Source organism: Trichinella spiralis (assembly GCF_000181795.1).
Source record: "Trichinella spiralis strain ISS 195 chromosome Unknown Scfld4, whole genome shotgun sequence".
Lineage (NCBI taxonomy): Eukaryota > Metazoa > Nematoda > Enoplea > Trichinellida > Trichinellidae > Trichinella > Trichinella spiralis.
The window spans coordinates 2,573,406-2,597,669 of record NW_003526943.1 but is presented as its reverse complement, the minus strand read 5'-3'; the positions used below and the strand labels follow the sequence as shown (position 1 = coordinate 2,597,669).

The 24,264-nt window shown below is 35.0% G+C and overlaps 5 protein-coding genes across 5 annotated transcripts; 2 read left to right on the top strand and 3 right to left on the bottom strand.

Annotated features, from left to right (window-relative positions):
- Positions 1-2,635: 2,635 nt before the first annotated feature.
- Tsp_00651 (c-1-tetrahydrofolate synthase, cytoplasmic) lies at positions 2,636-5,769 on the bottom strand. The gene is made up of 7 exons (XM_003376405.1): positions 5,298-5,769; positions 5,052-5,243; positions 4,607-4,980; positions 4,302-4,553; positions 3,537-4,265; positions 3,013-3,450; positions 2,636-2,950 (listed from the first exon to the last, which is right to left on the bottom strand). The coding sequence occupies exons 1-7, from the start codon at positions 5,767-5,769 to the stop codon at positions 2,636-2,638; spliced, it is 2,772 nt and encodes a 923-aa protein (XP_003376453.1).
- A 599-nt stretch (positions 5,770-6,368) lies between these two features.
- On the bottom strand, positions 6,369-8,697 carry Tsp_00652 (60S ribosomal protein L18). Its single transcript, XM_003376404.1, has 6 exons — positions 8,638-8,697; positions 7,459-7,545; positions 7,205-7,411; positions 6,782-6,905; positions 6,666-6,735; positions 6,369-6,390 (listed from the first exon to the last, which is right to left on the bottom strand). Exons 1-6 carry the CDS (start codon positions 8,695-8,697, stop codon positions 6,369-6,371), a joined length of 570 nt encoding a protein of 189 aa, XP_003376452.1.
- A 1,003-nt stretch (positions 8,698-9,700) lies between these two features.
- Positions 9,701-11,540, top strand: Tsp_00653 (THO complex subunit 4). The gene is made up of 6 exons (XM_003376403.1): positions 9,701-9,782; positions 9,990-10,108; positions 10,166-10,313; positions 10,510-10,588; positions 11,307-11,457; positions 11,520-11,540. Exons 1-6 carry the CDS (start codon positions 9,701-9,703, stop codon positions 11,538-11,540), a joined length of 600 nt encoding a protein of 199 aa, XP_003376451.1.
- Positions 11,541-13,765: 2,225 nt separating this feature from the next.
- Tsp_00654 (intraflagellar transport protein 57-like protein) lies at positions 13,766-15,448 on the top strand. Its single transcript, XM_003376402.1, has 6 exons — positions 13,766-13,785; positions 14,178-14,262; positions 14,318-14,524; positions 14,580-14,861; positions 15,178-15,244; positions 15,294-15,448. Exons 1-6 carry the CDS (start codon positions 13,766-13,768, stop codon positions 15,446-15,448), a joined length of 816 nt encoding a protein of 271 aa, XP_003376450.1.
- A 519-nt stretch (positions 15,449-15,967) lies between these two features.
- On the bottom strand, positions 15,968-23,951 carry Tsp_00655 (paired amphipathic helix repeat family protein). The gene is given in 25 exon segments (XM_003376401.1): positions 15,968-16,294; positions 16,354-16,586; positions 16,762-16,948; positions 17,008-17,181; positions 17,244-17,416; positions 17,476-17,653; positions 17,706-18,451; positions 18,491-18,619; positions 18,675-18,810; positions 18,887-19,070; positions 19,138-19,218; positions 19,274-19,422; positions 19,436-19,597; positions 19,707-19,804; positions 19,886-20,028; positions 20,087-20,202; positions 20,279-20,377; positions 21,052-21,519; positions 21,662-21,802; positions 21,866-22,040; positions 22,089-22,298; positions 22,589-22,619; positions 22,933-22,994; positions 23,622-23,865; positions 23,921-23,951. The coding sequence occupies 25 exon segments, from the start codon at positions 23,949-23,951 to the stop codon at positions 15,968-15,970; spliced, it is 4,677 nt and encodes a 1,558-aa protein (XP_003376449.1).
- Between the last annotated feature and the right edge of the window lie 313 nt (positions 23,952-24,264).

The window sequence follows — 24,264 nt, the reverse complement described above, 5'->3', positions numbered from 1 at the left end:
GGAATAGTATAGTAAAAAACAACTTGTTTAAAACATCTTTCGTTTTTCACTTTGTTCATGTTTGAATTGTATGTACATTTACTTACTTGCCAAATTTGAAATTACTGCACCAGTATTGTTTAACGTTTTCTTTTTTGAACAATCAGTCAAAAAGTGAACATTCAGAGCGTTTGTCGATTGTCGTTTGGAACTTTTAGTGTATAAATTTGTCTTTTTCAGCTCAATTCAATGTTGAATAGTGAAAGCTGAAGTTGTTGAATTGCTGAAGTTTTCATTCGCAACACTACAGTAAACTTGAAGTTGGACAAAAAAATGAAAAACAAAAAAAGTTGTTGAGCGCGAATAGAAAAAGCGTTCCATTCAGTTTAATAAAACCAATAATAATAATAATAATAATAGAATGTTCGTTTTTATTCACATTTTTTTTTCAATAAACACAATGATGCAGTGCGGAATTTGTAACAAGAAATGGCGCGATTGAAAAAGAAACAATTTCCACGGAAAAGTGAGAAAAAAAGCACGCACGTAATCGTAAACAATTGACTCGAAAGAAAATAAAAACAAACAAACAAACAAACAAAACAAAAACCCAAATAATAATAATAATGATAATAAAAAGATGACGGATGAAAATTGGTAATATTTTGATTCTTTTTTGTTATTCAGTGATTGGGGTCGATGAGGGCAATTTTGCCCGGCAGACGGGAATTTTGGGTGTAGAGCAAAAAGCCACAAGTTGTGAGTTTGTTTTCGGCGCTCAGTTGACGACGGTCGCGTTGGCGTCGGTTGCAAAACCAGACGCGCACCACTTCTTCGTCGAGGTGCAATTGGCGAGCCAAGTCGGCCGTGCGCCGTCGGCTGGGTCGTTTCTGATTCGCGTAGGCGGTTTCGAGCAGACGTCTGGCCTGACTGGTGATGATCGACCGTTTGCGACGTCGGCGTTGAATTGGAAAAGTCGACGAATCTTCGCTGAGCAGTCGGATGTCGAACGTCCCTTGCTTGCAGGCTTGTTCGGTGTCGCGGAGCCATTTTTCCAACGACGGCTTCAATTTGCACATGTTTTTGAAGCTCAAATTCAACGCTTCGAATCTACTGATCGTCGTCTGCGAAAATGCCGTACTGTACATGCGACCCAACGACACGCCTACGTCGCCTTGGGTGAAGCCGAGTGTGATGCGTTTCTGTTTGAAATCTTTCGCGAAAGCTTCCAACTCTTCAATTGTGTACGTCTGCTGGTTGTCGCCGTTGCTGTCGCCGGACGAACATTTCGCCGACGATGACGACGAGTTCACTGTCTTTTCGTCCATCATTTCGACCGTTTCAGTCTGGCAAGCGGTATCCTGAGAAAGTTGAATACCCGGCAACAGAACCGGCAATGGGACAATATCCGACGGTTGCAGGGTCGTGTCGGTGTAGGTGTCGTTCAACATTCGCAAGTAGGGTGTGGATAGTGGCGAAACGATCGCTTCGTAGTACGGGTTCGTTTCCGCCAGGCCGCCGCTGGCCGTCATCGTCGTCGTCGTCGTCATCGTCGTCGTGGTCGTCGTCGAACCCGGACTGTTGAACATTGGTGTTGGCGTGTGAAGCATTTCGTACGATTTGGGCGATTTGATCGCATCCCAGACGTTCGTCGACTGTTGCTCTTGACCGGTTTTCGTGCAGCACATCGATCCATTCTCCGTGTGGGAGTAGCTGTAGCTGTGTGTGTTGTTGTTGTTGTTGTTGCTGTTGTTGCTGCTGCTGTTATTAGCTTGTTCACGTTGACCATTAGTGTCCGACAAGCTTGTCGGCAAATCGTTTGTTCTGTTGGTGTAGAAATTGTTCGGACGTTCCGAGGACGACGGATCGCGGGCACTTTGCCAAAATTGTCCGAAAAACGCCGGACTGTCCGGCGACATCAGTCCAGTATCGTCGTTCCAATTGGCCAGCAAAGTGGACATTTTGTTTTTTAAACAGAAAAATTCCAATTCACATCGATCAACTGAAATCAAATCGAAAATCGCTTAAGCTTCGCCGCAACTGGACAAAACTGCTCGAAACCAACCGACAAGCGCTAAATGCGCTTTTTCACTGCTTGACAAAGCCGCCATTCGGCCGAGTTCGATTGATAACGAACGCACGAATCACTGACCTGACCTCGGAGTGGAATTTCAAATTAAAAATTTGCATACATATGCCACATCAACGTAATGCTTAGCTAGACGCCCTCCCACGCATACACGTACAAACGTAAAACAAATAATTAATTTTCTTGAATATCCTGAAAGGGCATTTTTTGTCTTTTAAAAGTGAATAACTGAATACAATTTAAAAAATATAAATTTTCTGTAATATTATTTATTATTAATAAGTTTATTTGAAATTTTAAACAAATCTCATACGGTAAATTATTACGTGAAAATAAATAAATAAATTGAATTCATGTTTATTTATTTTTTATTTTTCAAAAATAATAATATCATTTTATTATTTTTAATATTTTTCGTTTGTACATCTTGAAAATCAAAAAAAAAAAACAAAAATTGACCACTCCTTCTACCGTATATTTTGTGAGCTATGATTTTCATTCTGAGATGATAATTTGTTGCGTTAAATTTGTAATCCCTTCCCAAAAATTGGTATAGGAAAAAAAACATCAAAACAAGCCTTTGACAAATTCCGTCTCCAAATCGACGTCAATGTCGAAAAAAGCCGGACGAATCGGCAAGCCGGGCATTGTTTGAATTTCTCCCACCAGAGCGTACAGAAATCCCGCCCCGGCGCAAACTCGCACATCCCTGACCGGCAGCGTGTATCCGGACGGCACGCCTTTCCAATTCGGATCGTTGCTGAATGATTTTTGCGTTTTTGCCATGCAGACGGGCAATTTGTCGAAACCTTGGTCGGTCAATTTGGCCAGCGCCTTTTCGGCGTCGACTGTAAATTCAACCCCGTCGGCACCGTAAATTTCCTACAGTAAGACAGTGGAGAAAAATTGAATTACAGGGGAGGGGGTTAAAGAAAAAGACTAACTTTGGCAATGGTTTCAATTTTTTCTTTGATTGACCACTGGTCAGGGTAGAGAAGTTTGAACGAGTGGGTGGATTTTGGTTGGCGAACAGCTTTGGAAACCGCTTCGGCCAGTTCCACGCATCCCAGACCGCCTTTTTCCCACTGTTCGCAGACGACCACGTCCAAAGCGCCGGCTCGGAGCGCTTCTCGTCTGACGACGTCCAATTCGGCCGTTGTGTCGGTGGAATACTTGTTGACGGCCACGATGACCGGTGTGCCGAATTTGTGGATATTTTCAATATGCCGAATCATGTTCAAGCAGCCGTTTTCGACGAATGCCAACAAATCTGGCGAAGAGTCGTCAGTGGGGCGTGGTTCCGGCGCGCCGCCGTGCAATTTCAATGCCTCAATTGTGACCACGACCACGGCGACGTTGGCACACAAACCGGAAGTTCTGCACTGAAATTAGAGTATTTTTCATATATATTACTGTAATAATTTCCATCACTAGTCACTTTGATGTTGCAAAATTTTTCGAAACCCACGTCCGCGCCGAAGCCGGCTTCAGTGACGACGACGCCGTCTTGGCCGACCAATTTCAACGCGATCCAATCGGCCAGTATGGAACTGTTGCCGTGGGCGATGTTGGCAAACGGACCGCCGTGGACGAACACGGGCGTACCTTGGAGTGTCTGCATCAAATTTGGACGCAGCGCATCTTTCATCAGGGCGGTCAGAGCACCGGCGACGGACAAATCGTCGGCGCATACCGGCCGCCCTTGGAAGTCGTTGGCGACGACGATCCGACCCAGTCGGCGCCTCAGATCGCCCAGACCGGTGGTCAACGCCAGAATAGCAGCGATTTCACTGGCGGCGGCGATATCGAACCGACACTGTCTGCTGTGGCCTTTTTCTGACGGCGACTGGCCCACAGTGACCAGGCGCAGAAAGCGGTCGTTGGTGTCGACCACGCGGTTCCACGTGATCGTTCCGCTGTCGATGTTCAGCCTGGAAAATTGTTCCCTCTCTTCGGGGTTCAACTGGTCCGGATGTTTGGGCTGGATGTTCAATTTTTCCAACCGACTCAACTGATTGTCGGTGAATACTCGTTGGCCATGCTTTACCGGCACCAGACGTTTGTAAAGCGCTTCGGTGCTGGATGTCGATTCGTGAAACAGGCGGGTTTCAACGGCGGCGGCCAGTAAATTGGTCGCCGCGACGATTGCGTGAAAATCACCAGTTAAATGAAGATTGAATTCATCCATCGGAACAACCTGCGACAATTGTCAATTTTCACAAAATACACACACCAAATATGCAAAGAAGTATACTTGGGAATATCCACCACCGGCTGCACCGCCTTTCATGCCGAATGTAGGCCCTTGGGATGGTTGACGAAGACAAGCGAATGAGTTCGTTTTCAAATAGACGTTCAACGCTTGCGTCAAACCGATCACTATGGTACTTTTTCCTGCCCCTCGAGATGGCGGTGACATGCTAGTGACGATTACATAGGAACCATTTTTCTGCTCTTTGTAACGATTCAAAACATCCAAAGAAACCTGAAAGGTAAAAGCTATCGAACAGTAATAGGTGAAGAGAAAATTTCGGCTACTTTGGCTTTGAATTTGCCGTACTGTTCCACTTCGTGAGGCAAAAGTCCAATGGAATTCGCTAGTTTGTCGATGGAAATTGGTTTGTGAGAATAGGATATTTCCAAATCGCTCGGAACCGGACTTTTCAACACAGGCTCGTACGGCGTTAGCGGCCACCTTTTCACACGCTTCAGTGTTCTACAAGCTGCGTCTACTGTATTCGACATCAGCATGGCAACTGTCATCGGCCCGACACCACCGGGTACTGGCGTGATGAAACTGGCCACTTGTTTAGCCGACTCAAATTCGACATCACCTACGAGACGTTTTTCATCGTCTTCCACAACATTTATACCGCAATCAATTACAACTGCTCTCGGTTTAATCCAAGATCCTGAATAATTTTTTTATACAAATATATAAATATATATATATACAGCAATTTTTATGTCAAATTGTTCATACCTTGAATTAAGTTCGGACGACCTACAGCAACGATTAAAATATCAGCACTTTGACAAAATTCAGCCAAATTTGCCGTTTTCGAATGGCATGTTGTTACTGTAGCATTTTGCCAGAGCATCAAAGCCGAAACGGGTCCGCCGACAATTCGACTTCGTCCAACCACCACGCAATGTTTTCCGCTTATATTGATGCCTGTTTTGTTTTGTGAAAAAGCTTACTGTATCCCATCAAACAACAAACAAATACCTGTATGTTTCAACAATTCCAAACATCCTTTCGGAGTACAAGGGACAATTGTATTTTCAAGTTCCCCCCTGGCTAAACGACCAGCATTGTGCAGAGTCAGTCCATCGACGTCTTTTTCAAAATTGATGCTGTTGATCACTTTCTCAGCGTCGATCTCAGCGCTCGCATCCAAAGGCAACTGGACAATAATTCCGTGAACATCCGGATCCATGTTCAGCTTTTCAATTCGGTCGATCAGTTCAAATTCCCCAATTGCAGAGGACAATTTGATCAGCTGAGCTGAAATGCCAATTTCATCGGCCGCTTTCAGCTTGTTCCGGATGTAGACGTTCGAATCTTGCCGGTCTCCAACTTGGACAATTGCCAGTTTGGGATTGAATTTTGGAAATTCACTTTTCACTGTGGACAAATGATCTCGAATTTTTTGTCTCAACTGTGAGGCGATCTTTTTGCCATCAATTAAAACGGCCATTTCTTGATTCGTCTTCTAATTATAATGCAACAAAGTAGATCAACTTGAAATAATTTTAACTACATGCACACACACACACACATCCATATTATAAACAACAGATGCTATTAATTATAAAAAAAATTTTGTTTAAAAAGTTTAAATAGATTGCAATAATGAAACGCTACAAATCTGTTAATAAAACTCTCATCATACCAGTTGCCATCCTCCATCGAACAGCATACGCCTGAACGTTCGCCAAATAGGGATATTTCTACCGTGAAATATTACTGCTGACGAGCTCATTTTCCCTCTTCACCCAACTCGACTGATCAAAATATAATTATCAGCAATAATTTTAAATTGCAAATTTCGTCCAAGCCTAGCACCTCAATTGATGACTGCATTCTCAACAGAAGATAACAAAGCTGCAGCTAGCAGAGAAACGCAAACATTACCGAAACAACTGTACACACTAGTTTATTACTGTAATGCCTCATTTAAACAAAGCTTCTTGCAAATGAAAAACATTTCATGCTGACCACGTGACTGATTTTTAAATTTACCCCTATCCATTTGTGAAAGGCATATATACATTACTTGTGGTTGAAATGTCTAAATCACCTACAGTATTCGGCTATTCTGATAACAATATATATTATATACATTTTTCACAACTATTTCAATTTTATCGCAAAAGATGTTACAAATATTTCAATGTAGACTGCATTCAGAAACAACAAACACTTCACACATGACCAGATTTTATTGCAAAATTTGCAGAAAAACATTTTTCAAAATAATAATTCTATCATTTGAAGTTTCGCTTCTTCTTGTTTCGAGCATAAGGTCTAAAAAGCAAACATGTGGATTATGAATGTGAAAGTTTTTTTTTTCATTTTTTAAAACTATCTTACTTGCTATGACTGTGAGGAACACCTGGAGCAGGACCAAAGTGTTTTTCCGCTTCTCGGGCTTTTCTTGGTCCTGAAAACAATAACTTGACCGTTGGAAAAGCAATATTTAATTTTACCTTGAACCAACACAGTGTTTTCGCCTTTCGGTGCTCGCAATGCTAGCTGATCGAACGTTAAGATTTTTCCTCCAGCTTTCAATATTCTAGCTCGGGCTTGTTCTGTCACGTGCAACGCACACACCTTCAATAATTACAACATTATCCTGCTGACAAACATGATTCTTAACTTGCACTACTTTTTAAAATTAAACACACGTGTAGACCTTAGAAAACAAAAAGACAAAACTTTCAAACTATTCCAACACATTTAAATTCAAATTGATATAATTATGCAAATGAAAAATTATCAAAAACAAATTTAAAAAATAAAGCAGAAAGTTATCATTAAACATTATCTTGAATTGAAATTATATAACAATATATTTTCAGATAAATGAAAACCAACTGTAACAAAAGACACTTCTTCGCTGTATTATTTACCTCCAACTTTGGAACACGATACAAACGAACATCATTTGTAACCGTGCCAACTATCACACAAATCTTATCATTTCTGCCTTTGCGTTGCATAAAGTTCGCAAGACGTCGTAACGACAGTGGTGGTTTGTGACGCCTTGCCATTAATAAACGTTTCAATATAATCTTATTAAATTTAGATCCTGATCGTCTTGCCAAAAAACTATACAGCTAAAAATAAACCTTTAAATTACGAAACACAAAAAACACTGCATTACTTTCACTAGAAGCAAATGATACGGATCTTCAGTATGGGCACGCCTGCGAACAGATTTCTTCAGAAATCGATGACATTTATCAATACCCTAAAGCATATTTTTTGAAATCAAATAAACCTCAGTTCCACTGAATTATTTTAAACATACCATCTCTTAACAGCAGGGAAATGTGTCTAAAATGAACAAACACTTTTCAAAACATTGTTCAGCATAAAAACATTCAAAAAAATATCCTTATTAATATTAAGATAATTTTTTACGTTTAAAATTGCGAATAATCTGCGCAAAAAGGCGTATAAAAATAAGGATAAAAAGACTAATATCAACAGCTTATACAACAGAACAATTAAAATCTGCTAAAAAACAATACGCAATTATATTTAAATAGATAATTTAATTAAAAAAAACTGCATTTTACAATAACCAAACATGATGACAATCATTTTCTAACAGTAATTTTCATCGTAAATGCAGGTTTAATAAAGCAGGAAATCATCATATGGCTAAAGTTTGCTCACATTTTATTTAAAAATAAGATTTATTGAAAGAAAAGCAATTTACAAAGTAATAATTTTCGAATGCAATGCAAATATTTATTGAATTAATTTTTCATACTGTAAGCAATGAAGAATGAGAGAAGCATCTCAATACGGTTAAATTTGTCACTAAAAACTCAGTGAATGATGCAAATAAAAATCATATTTTAAAATTAAAAATTTTTATAATCAAAGTCTTATTCTACGACATTATAGGTAGCCTAATATTTAAAACAGTAATACAGAAAATCAGGCATTATTTTGCCTGCCTCATTAAAAAATTCATTGCATTAGCTCCGCTTAAAACATAGATATCAACGTTCTTTCGGTTAACAGTTTCACGATCATCATTTTTTCGTTTTTGTCAAAATGTGTAGTTCTACAGTAAAAATTAAATTCAAAGCATCCTGTTGAGTTCGCTTTGATGAATCAGTGGCTAATTTAACGCACAAACTGAACACTGGGAGATTCGTTTTTTTTGACTGACTGAATAATCAAAACACCTTAAGAATAAAAAATGCAGTTATAGTGATCTAATGTCTTGATTATCTCCAATACAGTACTTGGCGAGATTGCCAACGCGACGGAAGTAGTGATTGCAGATTGACGGATTAGGTGGTAATTAACCTCGTTGTCAATCTACTGTGTTACGACCTTGTTGTGGTCTTTGTCCACCTGTATTTATCTTGCAGTGAATGAACATTGTGATTAGTCCTTTGAATTTTGCTAATTCACGCTATATTGTGCAAGCGGGACAATCGTGTCTGATGGAAATAGAAATACAGTCCAGTATAATTGAGGATAAAGTTGCGCGATTATTGTCGCCAACAATATAAAACAAACAGTAGGAAAGGCGAGTATTTTGCACTGTTTCATCATATTTTTTCTGCGTTATATAATAATACAGAATAGATGTTATATTTGTAAACTTCATTTTTATAAACTTTTAAAAGACATGCATGTTTGAGAGATAACTGTTAGTGAAAGACTGATGCTGTATTTAAACATCATAGTTGTTCCTGCTTTGCAATAAAGGAGAGACTGTATCATAATATCATCAAATTATAAAAGCATTGTGAGCCAATCAAAACCAATCGAGGATGAAATGTTTTTCATATGTTTAGCGTAATGTTTTTGTATTGAAAATAAGCGTTTAATTAAATGTTATTAAGTAAAGTTAATAATTTCATAGCAATTACAGCATAAAATTGTAAGCAAATACGTCACGCTGTACGAGTAGCATGTTTAAGTGACAATGAAAAAATTTAACGTAGAGCCTAGAATTCCCGATAATTTTATTAATCAAAATTTTTAATTTCATTTTTTCAATTTTTAAATATGTTATTAAAAATTTCAACTATTTGTATTTTGATGTTAACTTGTTTATCTACAGTAACCTTCATAAAAATGTGTCAAATACGGTAGCGCATTCTTGCAAAATAAGTTTGTTAAATATTATTATTTTACCATTTCTCTAAATGAAAATTTACTTTATATTTTAAATTATAATAATAGGTATTTATTAATTATTTTTTAACTTTATCTACGTCCTCACTTTTATAATTAATTACTAACCTGCTTTTCATTATTGAAGGTTATTAGTGTGCAGTAGTTTATTCAGTGTATCGATCTTCTTGGCGGACGGTTGTGCTTCTCCATTGCCTGAAAAATCTTGATATTGAACATTTTTTCTGAAAATATTCAACATGGGAGAATCAAAAGTGAACATGTCTCTTGATGATATTATAAGGCAATCCGGTGGAAAATTTTCTTTGCGAGGAAGAAGAGGTAATCGTGCAATGGGCGGCCGTGGGCGTTTTGGCAAATTTCGAGGTGGATTTCGGTCTCGTGGCACGCGTAGAACTGTAAGTTTTTATTTTTTCAATTGAAAAGCTTTAATTTTTAGTTGCTTTGTTTGTTATAAATTTGTCCTAACATTTTTTTGTTTTGTTCATTGTCTAAAGCTTTTTTTCTTTGTTTAGGTTATTCCTCCAGGTCGTTGGCAGCACGATAAATTTCATGCGATCAATGGCTTTGGCGGAAAAAGCTTGGCTGCGCCTGCACAGCTGTTAGTGTCGAATTTGAATTTCAACGTTACCAACGATGATGTTAAGGTTGGTGAAATTGAGTTTCGTCATTTTTTGTCACTTTATTATTGAATGATATTTTAGGAATTGTTTCAAGGAATGGGTGCGGTTAGAAAAGCTGCAGTTCATTATGATGAACGAGGCCGTTCAATGGGCCTCGCTGATGTTGTATACCACCGACGCGTTGATGCGATGCGTGCTTTGAAAGAATTTAATAATATTAAGTTAGACGGTATGCGAGCCATTTTTGTTTTCCTCACCACTATCACCCAAGTGACGTAGCTACGGCAATCGCACAAGTTGCTGCAAGATAAGCAAGCTGCCTCACGCCGAAGTCGAATTTGCAGTTAGTTGGCAAATGAATTTCGGCATTTGACCTTCATTACCATTTTTCCATCATTGGCATATCCGTTGTGCATGACTTGTAGGGAGACCGATGCGTATTGAAATGGTTAAAGACAAGAGCGTTGGCGATTCAGTCAATGCATTCTCATCGTGGACAAACAGGTGCGTTGAACAGCTTTTTATGTTAATTCTGGGGGAAGCAAAAATATTACAAATTAAAGAAAAATAAAATGATTGTGGATTTTGGTTCGTTACACAGTGCTGAGACAGCCGTAAAAATAAAAATAATTTATATAAAAGATGTTCGTTTAGTGTTGATTGCGTCATTAAAAAGAAATTTTGTTTAGGTACGTCATCAAACAGTTACTTATTCCTGCATCACTGTATAAATGTTCACATTTTTAAGGTTGAGTTCGTAATGCAAGTTGTTGGAAGAGAAATACTTCTGTAATAACGTTTTTGTGTGAAGGTTTTTGGCTATGCATACTGATGCAAATGATTAAATAAGGAAATTTGGACTTTTTGCTTTGACGTTTTATTGTCTGTCGAACATTTGTGTTTTCTTTATGGAATTTGAGCAGCGTAAAAAATGCTGAATCTACGTGCGTAGTCAGAATTTCAACTACCATAGTAGAGGAAAATTGTGCAAATGTTGAGAGTAACAAGTCTGATAGATTGGTGTGAATTCTGTTTGGCCTGGTTTCGACAATAAATTGTGGTTGAAACGTTAAAATTTTAATACAGCTTTGTTCCGTAAAATTATTTGGCATTAAAAGCGCCCATGAAACAAAATTTATGGTCTGTCATCTGACGAAAATGTTCAACATTTGTGCACAGTTTGATTGTTTTTTATAATTTTGTGTGGTTTTATTTATTTTAGCGCCGGCCGCGGAAATCTTCGTGGATCAAGTTCAAGAGGTAATCGTTTTGGTGGCGGAAGAGGAGGAAGAGTCGGTCGTGGTAGAGGTCGAGGTCCCACAGCAATTACTTATACAGCGGCTGATTTAGATGCAGAACTGGATGCTTATAAGGTGGGAAATTTTTTTTAATTTGTTTCGATGTTTTTTCTTTTCAAATTATTATTTATTTTCAGAAAATTGAAAACGGCGCATGATTTGCGAACAGCATGAATTCCTAGAGCAAGAAAAAATAATAAAACAGCATCACAATGTACTCCATTCGAAATTTTGCGGATGAAAAAATGTTTTGTACCCTTGCTTCAGTTTCCATATTAATCAATTACATTTTTACTTAGTTGTGAAGCAGAAGTTTTTTCATCTGCATGTTTATTTATTTACCTGTCATTTATTGTCAATTAATAAATATGGTTGTAGTCATAATTATTTGTTTTCTTTTTTTTTGGCAAAGTCGGAAATCAAATAAATATAGGTGCGACGTTTTCATATTATGCGCAGTTGATTTTAGTTGTTGTATCATAGCAACAAGCAACGCAGTATGATGAAATCTCTTAGTTTCTTGATGACGCTGATGCTAATTTGAACGCGATGAATGGGGACAGCAGTGTTGAACAAATTAATTCTTATCAAGTATTTTTGCAAATGGAAGAATTGCAGCAAAAATTAAAAATTTTAAATGTAGATGAAGAATTTGTTTGCAAGTCAGTTGCGCACAAATACATTTCTAGGTAATGGAAAGGCGACAGCTTTTTTTAGTTTACTTATAATTAAAAAATTAATATCTAGGCATTACTTTGCAGTTTCCACTAATCCAGGAGAACAGTTTTTCATGTTTGTTACACTTGCAGCATGGTTGATTCGAAAATGTGGTTTCAGAAATTTCAAAGAACCTCAGGAAGTATGGTTTTAATTTTAAATATAAATAATTTCTCACGTGATAAGAATTTATAAGACAAAAATTTACTAGTTTTCTGAATAAAGGAAGTGTCAAGGTCAGATTAACTGTCTAATTGCAGTGGTTTGTGTGTTTTGTATTGTTTGTCGATGACGTCGTTTTCCTGATCGCAATTAATAATAGCAACCTTTCTGATTCTGTATACTGTAGTCACTGTAATTGGGTTAACTGATGAATGGTTAATACAGTGTCCTAATTAGGTCAAATTTAACATGCGAAAATAGCTTTAATTAATACATTGCGAAATAGTTCTTATTCTACATTGACAAAACAGCTTTCAGGCGCATAGGTACATGCGAAAAGATAAGAGCGCAATTATTTTAAGGAACAGTATGACATTATTAATTTGAAAGTAAAATACTGAATATTAAAATTATGTACTATTCTGAAATTCAAATACCGAAATTAATTTTTAATAACAATGGACACATGTTGCACACTGAAAATATACTTTGGCACGTTCCCAATATTTCTTCTGTTTACCGGTATGTTTCAGTTTATATGCTTTTCCTTCAAAAACAAGGGACATTTTACCGCAATAAAATTTTACTACTGAAAATTACATATAACTTCATCAAATTAACTAATAAATTAATAGAAAGCAAACGTCTTTAAAATGCCGAATAGTACACACGCAAAAAACCGAGTCAGTTTAGTTTAAAAAGTAGAGCAAATTTCTTAGATTTGATCAGCAGTTGTATGAATATAATTAACTATACCCAAAAATAAACCGCAAGAAAATTTGTTTATAACCTTATAATTTTGAAATGCTAGTCATCTTTTAATTTTACTTTTATACATATATAGAAGATAAATAGTAAAGCTTCAGAAAAATGACCATTAAAAAGAAACCAAAATTTGACAAATAGAACGCATTGCAATAACAACCAGTAAAATTTAGGTACACGACAACGAATAAAATACATTAAAACAACAGCAAATGAAATTTAGCTGGCTGGAAAACCAATGAAATATAAAACCAATCGGAGTTCTACGCTAAATTCGCAACCAATCAAATTTTGAAGCGGCATTCCTTTAATGTCAACATCGAATCTATCCCAAAATAAATAAGCCACAAAATGCAGGCAATCAAAATTGAACTTGATAATCGTAATAAAATGATCGTTTTATTTACATTTGTAAAGAAAAAAGTGCCATTATATTACTGACTTTTAAAAATTGCTTTTTTTATTTTAAAATACATAATAACGCTTTGTTTATTTTGATGAAAAATTCATCCCAGAGTGCTTTCCTTTCTAAACAAAGTAATTGCAAAGCAGTACAGTGGATAAAAATAAAACTGCATTTTACAGTTATTTTATTTTTCTTTCAGTATTGACAATTAGCAGTTTTTTGTTTTGTAAAATGAATAAAGTAAACAAATTTATTAAAATTATTGGTGGCGTTGATTTTTTCCTTGTATTTACATTATGGAAGAAAACGTAAATTTTAAATTTGCACTTTAGCATGACGATCCTAACGTTGTCGTAAGTGGAATTTTAGATGCTGTAAAAAGGATGGTGAGCATTAAAAATAATATGTTAATTTGGATATAATTTCAATTGAGATTGTGAATTAGGGAAGAACGGCCGAATTTCTAGCAAGCCGACTGCTCGTTGGCGCAGGTGAACCGTGCGTACGACTTTTGTCTGCTTTGGCTGATGAAGCACTTGAAAAAATGAATTTCAAATTTCAAAAGTAAATATCTTTAAAATTTTTTATAAACAAACAATAAGCATATTTTCACATCAGTAATGCTTTAGTTTCTTCGAAAAGAATTCTCTGTTAATTCAGGTTGACAAATATTTTAACGTAACAATTGTTTGGTAGCATTTCATTTAAAAATAATAAACATAAAATCAATATTTTAATAATACAGACCTACAATTCACGATCAAACTGATGATGCGGAAGATGTGATTGTTGATGGAGAATCAGAAATCATTGCAGACAGTGCAATTGAAGTAAAATATTAATATGTTCATTTGGTAAATACTGATTTAGTCTAAGAAATTTTAGGAAGACTATTTCGAAGGAGATTCAGACAATGAAGATGAATTGTGTGCAGATGTTTTGCAAGAAGCTGAGAATAATATCAGGAAAGATTCAGAAAAAAACCCGAAACATTACCATAATGCAGAATTTTCAATTAATCAAAGTGATTGGAAAAAAGAAGTTGAGCGGGTTACACCATTACTTAAAATTGTCATAAAGCCGGATTATAAAGTGTGAACTTTATTATTTACTGATTTTAAAATAATAATTAAACATACATAGTCAGTGTTTTTATGGACAGGATTGGAAAATGTGTTTGGAGCAGCTGCAGAAGATCAAAGTTTCGACAAATGAAATTAGTGAAGAACTTTATGGACCTTTGGAAAAAATTTCCATCGACGCTGGACGTACTATAGAAAAAATTCGCTCACGTGAAATCTACATAAATGGTCAGTTGGAACAACTGTTGAAGGGGTTGAGTCAGATTCAAAATCAGCTTGCTGAAGCGAAAGAAAGTTATCGTGAATCTAGTGCAGGATTGGTAGATCAGATGAACTCTTTAAATACGGTATAGTAAACGGATATTAATATTTTTAAAATTGCTGGTTGAATTGGGGTAAACATTTTCTTTGCGTGTTCTGATTGGCTCGGTATATTAGTTGATTCTTCTTTTTTGATTGGCTAAACTGATGATGCTTTTTATTCGCACAGTAACTGACTGGCCACCTGATTTTTTAACTGTGAATGGCTGCAATATTCAATGTTTCATTGGTCATATCAGAATATGCGAGCAAAGAGCTTCCCCTGATTCAACCAAATCTTTTTAGGCCATTTATTTTAAATATTTTATTTACTATCGACGTTTCAAATGTAAATCATTTCAGATTTCAGATGAGTTGGAGCAAGTTCAAGAAGTGTTAAATGAAAAAATGACACGTTTGGCCGATGGGGGTAAAGATTATTAATATTTTTTGCTTTGTATCAGTTTTGTTTTTTTAAGCACCGCTGATTCAGATTAGGCAGGCTGTTAGTAAACTCAAGAAAGAACTAGTCGTAATGGAAATTCAGTTGACGGTGATTCAACAAATGCTTTTTCAAGCTAATTTGAAGAGAAGTATTTCAACAAAACAAGATTCCATAATATTACATCCGTAGAAATAAACAATAGTAGTATTCTGGAAATAAATACAAGCTTATCAACTAACTGTTGTTTGTTTTCGATCGTATTATGAAAATAAATAATTTTGGAAATTTACTTAAAACGATTTTTATACAATATTTTGTTTAAAAACATCATTAAAACCGTTCAAACAACATGCAGTTAATTAGCAATTTATGTATGAATTAATTAATTGAGTTTTTGTTAATTAATGATTTTTTAAATTAAAAAAGTGGACAATAAAACAAAGTCTTCGTTTACATTGGATTACATTACATTTACATTGTATAAGCATCCATCAGTTGCAAGTATTGAAAGTTCAAAATGTTTATTAAAATAAAATTAAAACATCCACTGTACATGCGTACTACATTATCACAAAACAGCACTTGAAAATTTCTTGAAATTTAAGCTTCAAGGAACTTTACTGTGGAATATGCATCTCTGTCTAGCAAAGTATTATTCCACCTCTTTAAGTCCTGAGCTTGGTAAAATGTTACAGCAACACAAAAATACTATGAAGAACAAAAATCATCATCCTCTTTTTCAGATGACCATTTGAAAGGGAACATATCTTCTTTACTTTTCGCGTCCCATAAAGGAAGTGGAAATGGTAGATGTACAACAGTTTTTGTTATAGGCGATACAGCACTGTACGTCTCTTTCATAACTAGCACCCCTTTTAGTCGACGCGAATGATTTCTTCTTGATCTTGGAAAATTCATAATCAAATCCAAAGGATCATCACCAGAATAACTTAAAATTTCGATGCCACGTAAATTCAGCCACGTACGATGCGCACAGTACAATTCTGATGCTACACCATACAGCCCTTTATTGAACTATAAAAATGCAAATTGTAATTTCTTTCAAAAATAAAAACGAAACAATTGCAAATTACCTTGTTTCTTTCTGCAAGTGTAAAGCTTGGTTTGACCGTAAAGAAAATATTTGACCACCATGAATCTGAATTTTCTGTACAGACATTTTCTATTATTATTGAATGTTTCCCACCAGCGTCAGGCATTAGTTTCAAAAAGCTGGAGAGTTCATTATTGACAAATATTTCTCCTGAAGTTGATTCGACAGAATTTTCATCCATATTCTCTTTTTTAACTTCAACGTTATCTGACGCTGATAAATTATTTGCAATGCAGAATTTTTCAGAGTAGGATTCTTTTGAATTTAATAACTCTGACAAAGATTGGTCTCTATTTTTCAACATATGCCTTAAGTAAAAGACAAGACGTAAAACAGAACATAAAAATTGAAAACAAATTTCCTTGATAAATTTTCCACTACCTAATACTTGCCCATCGCCGATAACTAAAAAATTCAACAGCGGATTTCCAATCTATTAGATCGTCAGGAGGATGAACTCGAAAATAAGCTTCTACAATGGGAGAAAATGGCATGGCTTTTCTGGCATAGCCCACAAAGTCGTCATCTTCATAAAATTCCAGCAGTTGAAAATTAATTGTTCTCTCATTATAATTCTACAAATTTAATGAAGGAATTAAACTAAAATACACTCAAACAGATGCAAAATACTCACAAAACTTATTTTATAACAAGTTTGATTTTCAAACAATTCTCTTGCTTCTTTATAATATCCGTCGTCTAATTTCAATCGACTCTCCAATGATAAATTATCACCGGCATGCTCAAACCATTTTTCACAAAGATGCAATGCTTCAATAGACTGCGAATCGATGACCATTAACTGCATCTAAAAAATATATTAAACGTATTTTAAAGCAATACTTATAATTCTATGCTCAAATTATTCACCTGTCTAATCATGATCAAAATAATTTTATCTAACGTATAGGATTTGTAGGCGTAAATAGTAAAAATTTCTCGAATATTTTCTTCAAACTGTCCATTGTCTATTTCATTGTTAAATAGCATCTTCAACAAATCTAACAGCATAAAATACAATTCATCTGGATAAATGGGAGTTTCTGAAAAAGAACAAACTCTGCCAGATGCTAAAAAAGCATAAGTCAGTAATGCATTTAACCTGAAAAAAATGACTGCAATTTTTTGGTACGAAAAATGCACTCCCATTCTATTTTATCATGTTTTTCGACGAGATCAACGGCACATTTTCTAAAGTAAGCTAGACGGCCGCACAATATATGATGCAATCGGAAATATACAAACCACATTTGCGGCATGATGATCGTATGATTTTCAGGCTAAATGTACTTTCATTAATAAGAAAAATAACATGAAATACAAATTCTTTACCATAATGTGATGCAAAGTGGGAAGGGGTTTTGAAGCATCTTCATCAGAACCTTCGTCTGAAACCTCTTCTTCGTTGATCACTTCATCTTCTGTATCAACAATCATATCCCTTATATTTCCAGAATTTAAACCAACATCATTTTCAAGCTCTTCTTCTTCTTCTTCTTCATCATCATCCTCAGATTCATCACATTCTTCTGTTTCTTCTTCTTCTTCTTCTTCTTCGTTTTCTTCTTCATCAACATCTTCTTCTTCTTCTTCTTCTTCTTCCTCTTCATCATCTTCATCTACTTTTACTTCTTCAACTATTTCTCCCTCTTCTATTTCTGTTTCTTCTTCATCATCAGCATCGTCATCTTCATCATCATCATCATCTTCTTCTTCTTCTTCATCATTATCATCATCATCATCTACTTCTTCTCCATCCTCCTCTTCTTCATCTTCTACTTCTTCTGTTTCTTCTTCTGCAAATTCTGTTTCTTCATCGTCATCTTCATCTTCTCTTTCTTCCCCATCATCAGTATTGTCATCTTCATCCTCACAAACAGTGCTTCCTTCAGTGACTTCCATACCATCAATATTCTCCTCATCCTCCTCCTCTTCATTAGAATCATTAATGTCATCATCATCCTCATCCTCTTCGTCGTCTTCTTTTTCATCTTCTTCCTCATCATCAGAATCTCCCAATTCATCTTCTTGTTCATCCTCCTCATCTTCACTAGAATCTTCTTCTTCTAAAAGGATGCCTCATTATAAAGTATGTGAAATAAAAAAAATTAAATAACCATTGTCTTCATCTTCTGATGAAGATTCCTCATCTGACAAAAATGGATCCTCGCACTCTAAACCGAGCAAAGTTGAAATAGTTATCGTCAGAACACATTTAATCTTCCTGCGCGTTGCAGATGCTAATCCTAAGAAAGTACTTTAATTTTCAATTATTCTACGATCAATAGTTATTTTTTATACCACTCTGTTTCTTCATGCAGTACAACAGTAAATCCTTTGCATCATCGAAGAGAATTTCATGATTATCTGGAAGAGTTAACTGTATATGTGGTCGTGCTGTTGGTCGCACTCCTCGAGATTCTGCTTCACTGTCCACCTAAAAATTATGGGCAAATAGTAAAAAAATAAATTATGGATGAAACGTAATCTGTTAAACAAGTGCAAAAATTTACCGCATCGTAAATACTGTCTATTTCGGTGACCAAAGCTCTCGTTCGTATCGCTTTCGAATCAGCAAGCTTAAACTGTTGCCCGACGTGATCAAGTGAACGCCAATAAATTTTTTCACAATCTCTTCTATACAGTAAATCGCAAGTCTGCGCTTGAGCCCTTGCTTCTATAGATTTTTCTTTAAGTCTATATATGAAATACATCTAGCTTATTCCATATATACTGTTAATCCCAAATATTACTAAAAATCTACCTCATCAAAATAACAGGCAAAGTAGCAATTGGATCAGCATTAACATAAGTCAGCATTTCTTCTGTTCGTGATCCATACAAGCTGAAAACAGTTAATTCAAAACATACTGAAAATTCAGTACATGCAAATAACCCACTTCTTTAAAGCGCGCCAAATGATGGTCTTGCCAGAATAGTCATTTAGAGAAAAACTGTTGAAAGCCTCTTCTGGCATTTCACATAGATGACTCAAAATATCTTCTACGGCGGTTATACTATATTTATAAACGTTGTTAATCATGTTCGCCTAAAATAAAAACATGTTCATCTGAAAAAGAGTAAGAAGTGTTCAAGAGTTCCACTTCGTATAATTCATCATCAAAACGCATCATCATTTCTTCATACTGAGTCTTTTTCATTGCCACAAATGGAGTATCCTCTGACTGCCAGAGTGGAAATGAAACGTAAACATCATTTAATACCTGAAAATAAAATATAATTATAAAATTTCTTGAAAAAGATGCCATATTTCTAACATAAAAAAATTTATTCTTAATAAAATAACAGTACTGCACAAACTATTATACATACTGTTGCAGAGAGTTGGCTGCGTTTGCTAGATCGCGGAGGTACAGACTCAGGGGGTAAAACACGGTAACTAGGTCCTTCTTGTCTGCATGTCTTAAAGTCTATAAAATGTTATATAGATGTTTTACAAAAGCATTCGACTTATACGAATAAATGTACAATATTCGAATAAAAGTGCATACCCAGCTTCAAGTAAGTTTCCGCACGTTGTCTGGCCGCTTCGTCTATTTCAGCCACTGCGTTTTCAGTCGAACTATCAGCATCGCTACTGTTGAAAAATTCTGTAATCCAAGATGTAAGCAGTTCATTTTTATTAGATAAAGGCCTGAAATTTATAAGTTACACAAAGTCTCAGAGCATCTAACAAAGAAACTGTAACTTACAGGTTCATTTGAAACACATCTACGATTGCGTTTGCAGTGAGATAGTCATCAACATACAATTTCAACACGCAGATAAAAGCACTATATAAATCGTCTGTTGATAAAATGTCTCTTAACTTAAATTAAACAAACAAATAAATATACATATATATCAAACATAAAAATAATAATTATCATTTTCAAAAAAGTCACCTTTGAGAAAAAGGCATATTCCCTTACAGCAGGACTAAGTGGACGATCCACAGACGAATAGCATATTGACTCCACAGGCATATCTGCTTGAGTTCTCCTCTAAAAGTCATTCCGTGCTTTTTCAATTATCTTTTGAACTCTAATCTACTTCAATAAACACATAAAATTGTGTGCGGTACTCTTTTTAAATAGTTATAATACAATCTTGCATATCACTCATTAATAATTTAGGTCATAATGTGCAGCAATGTTATATATTTGATATGGAAATTTAACTGATTTTTCTTCAAAAATTCAATTTTTAATTCTGACACAGATGAACTATGTTTTAATTATTATAATCTAAATTTTATAAATTGAAATACTTGCTATTACGCAGTTAAATGTTAAATGAACCATAACTATTACAATGAAATAGTAAAAACCGCAACATAAAATGAAAAAATCTTTTCTGAATATACTCCAACAAGGTGCGGTTATAAGATTCAGTTATCTGAAATTAGTGCTGCTAGTGTTAGTGTAAGTGTACATGACAAGTGAACAGCATGATGTGTAATAAATACGACTCAGATTCAATCTGAACATTCCGATGTGCGATAAACGCGATTCAAATTGAATCTGAACATCATGCTACAAATATTTTTATGAAACAAGGATCTCCTTAGTTATACGTTTTATTTATTTAATTGATAAATCAAAAGTAGCGACAATCGAATCATTTCTTTCTGAAATTATTTAAATGAAACAAAACTAAATCTACTTGGAATACTTACTTTGGATACCCTCGATTCTAGGCGAAATGACGGAGATCTCTTCTGCCTGGTTGTTCGATTATAACGTCGTTGACAGGACCGACGTTCATGGCGAGGCATATCAGACGAATCGACCAGTGATTCGTTGCTTGACGATGACGAAGGGTTTTCAGTGGAAGGCGGCCTTCTCATGCTCAACTGTGGAGAATCGTCATTTCTCGATAGTGGAGACAAAGATGGGCCCATACGCACACCCGGCTGATGTGGAACTTCCATTGATGAAGCGTCTGGCAAAAACTGGACGAACTCATCAAGGAGATCTTGATCCTTGGCAAATAGATTAGAAACTTCAGTAAAAATTCTCGTATCCAAAGCAGATTTCTCAGCCAAAGAAGCATTTGTTCTAAGTAATGCTGCATTATCTTTTTGGTATTCTTTGAGAACTTTCAAAAATGCGTCATACACTTCTGGACGATCGCTGAAGCGCGTCTAACAAAAAAAAAACAAAAATTCATAGAACAGATTTATATTTACAAAACTCTTAACACTTGAATAAATTAATAACTATGAATATGCACATAAATATAAGTACAAGAAAAACAAAATTTGCAACATCACTATTTGGGCATACCTTTATTTTATTGACATAATTTAGGGCGAAAGAAAATTCTCCCAGCACCGGATTAGACTGATCCAAAATGGAATGTTGCTTAATAGATACACAAGGGAGACAGGCAGTGCCCGGATCTCTTCTTTCAGTTAGTAAGTCCGACTGCAATGAGGAAAATAATCACACGTTATTTACAGTATAAAAAATTGAAAAAACTTTATCTACCTCACTGAATGAGAGCACATGTCCAGACGGAGTGTACAGTATAATTTCCTCTGCGCGATCGCCATGAACGTCGACACGATAGCCAGGTGGAAGAAACGTATTAAAACCGAGTATCAGATGAGGCATACCATGAAACAAAACTGCAACTCGTTTAAGTACTGCAGCAGTGTCCAGCCTAAAAAATTTTTACGATAATACTTTTCACTTAAAGTTCAGATTTTACCTTTGTTCCTTGAATTCTTTCATAGTTTCCAAAAATTCATTATATACATCAGGTTTATTAATGTACTGCTCTTTCACTCGTTCCAAGAAACCCATTGCATCGGTTGGCACGCTGGAACTATGTGAAGGACCACCTAACTGCGCATGTGAGCTACCAAGAAACGCTGAAGGTGCTAAATTTGGAGTTCCAGCGGTAATACTTCCACCCATCCTGCAATAAATGAAATAAATAAAACAATGCATATGTGATGATAAAAATAAAAAAGTAAATAAAATAATAAAAATATTATAACATTTGCTACACAAATCCCAATTCATTGCTCGCAAATCATTAATTAAAAATTTAAATAAACAAAAAACAGCCGAAACACAAAACATTTAAAAATAATTATAAATAAATGTTCACTAAAAATTAAGTGAGCAAATAAAATGTAAAAACAAAATCACTGCTAATAAAATGCAAGACAGTACAGCAACAGAACACAGTTTCCCGCAACAAACAACATTTCAGCTCCAACCACAGTACCATAACCTGATCATCTTTAAAAATAAAATAATAGTACTGTATAACATAAGATTATATATCCTTATGAAGTTTCAGAATAGTTCAAAAACTTTTATAAAAATAAAAGCAAAATAAGAAAAAATCAAACTTTTAAGCAATAACTGCAGCATTAAAATAGCCATCTTATAAAAAATTATTTAAAGAATGTCAAAACAATTCAACTGCAAAATGTAAAATTCTTCATTTCCCATAATACTGTTTTTAACTTAAAATTAAACAGAAATACTACATAAACTTAGAATGAAATAAAAATTTACTATAAAACTGATTACCTAATTACTACAGTAAAAGCATATGGCGCAAAAGAACGACATTTGCCAACTATCAAGCCCATTCATTACACTTAAATAAGCTCAAAAATTTACATTATAATCACATTACTTTAGCAAATATTTAATCATTCTCATTTAATGAGAAATTATTAATATGAAAAACGTAAATATATAAAAAGCTAGCTATTGTTCATTTCGATTCAAAAACGCATGTATAAACACACAAATGAATAACCATTACATGTTTATAATAACTTTTTCCGGTAAAATGCCCAATGGTTTAAATCATTATAACCAAAAATACCTATTATTCATTTTTATATTAATAATGCCATGTTTTACAATACGAAAAATGTGAAGAAAACAAAAATGTAAAACGATCAGACAAACAAAAAACAAAAATGTAAAACGTGAAAACAAACTATTCTACATTGAGAAAAAAATAACCGCAAGAACTTTTGGAAGTCAAACATATAAATAATAATTCAAAAGTTTAACTATTAAAACTAAAATAAATGCTGCAGTGTCAACAATATAAATTTAAAAAATCAATCTGGCAGTATAATAAAGTGAATGCCGCAGCTGAAAATTCACTTTTTAAAAACAACCGTCATATAACAACAAAACAAGACAATTGCAAATAGGGCTGATTTATAGGTGTAATTTTTAAAAAATCAAGGAAACAGAAAATACTTACGCTGACGAGTGAGACTGGTAAAAATTAAAGCGTATCTCTCGATTCGCCAAAAATGGAATGCGAGGAGACAATACATCCAAGCCGTGTGCCATTGGCGAACTTGCAAACATTCCAGTTTGAATCAAATTAGTTTGTGTGGCCTGCAGTGCTGGAGGGTGAAATCTTGAGGGCAACGCTGCAAAAGCACTGGCACTGCCATATAATGGTATGTGAGTGCTACTAGCAGTATCTGCTGATCGACTTACTTAAAAAATTACTTAATGACTATATTAATGTTTAAAAGATTTTACAAAAAGTACCTGAAGGATGATTTTCACCATATCGCTCCATTTTAGCAAGTCAGTTTTAAGCACCATTAAATTATCTTTTCAGATTAAACTCTTTGGCAGAAATTAAATGTATACTAAAAAAAAGAATGCGCTTAAAAGTAAAATTACTGTGTATTTTTTAATCGAATATATATGCACAGTATTGTTATACTGAAACTAACGTGAACTGTTAATTCCTTAATAATCCTTTAATTGGGTTTATCACTTTATACAAGAAATAAAACTGAAAATTAGCATGCTAAAAGTGATATGTTTCTGTAAAAATGCGGTAGAAAACAGTGTCCTTCACATGCATGCTTCGCGTTAATTCTGAC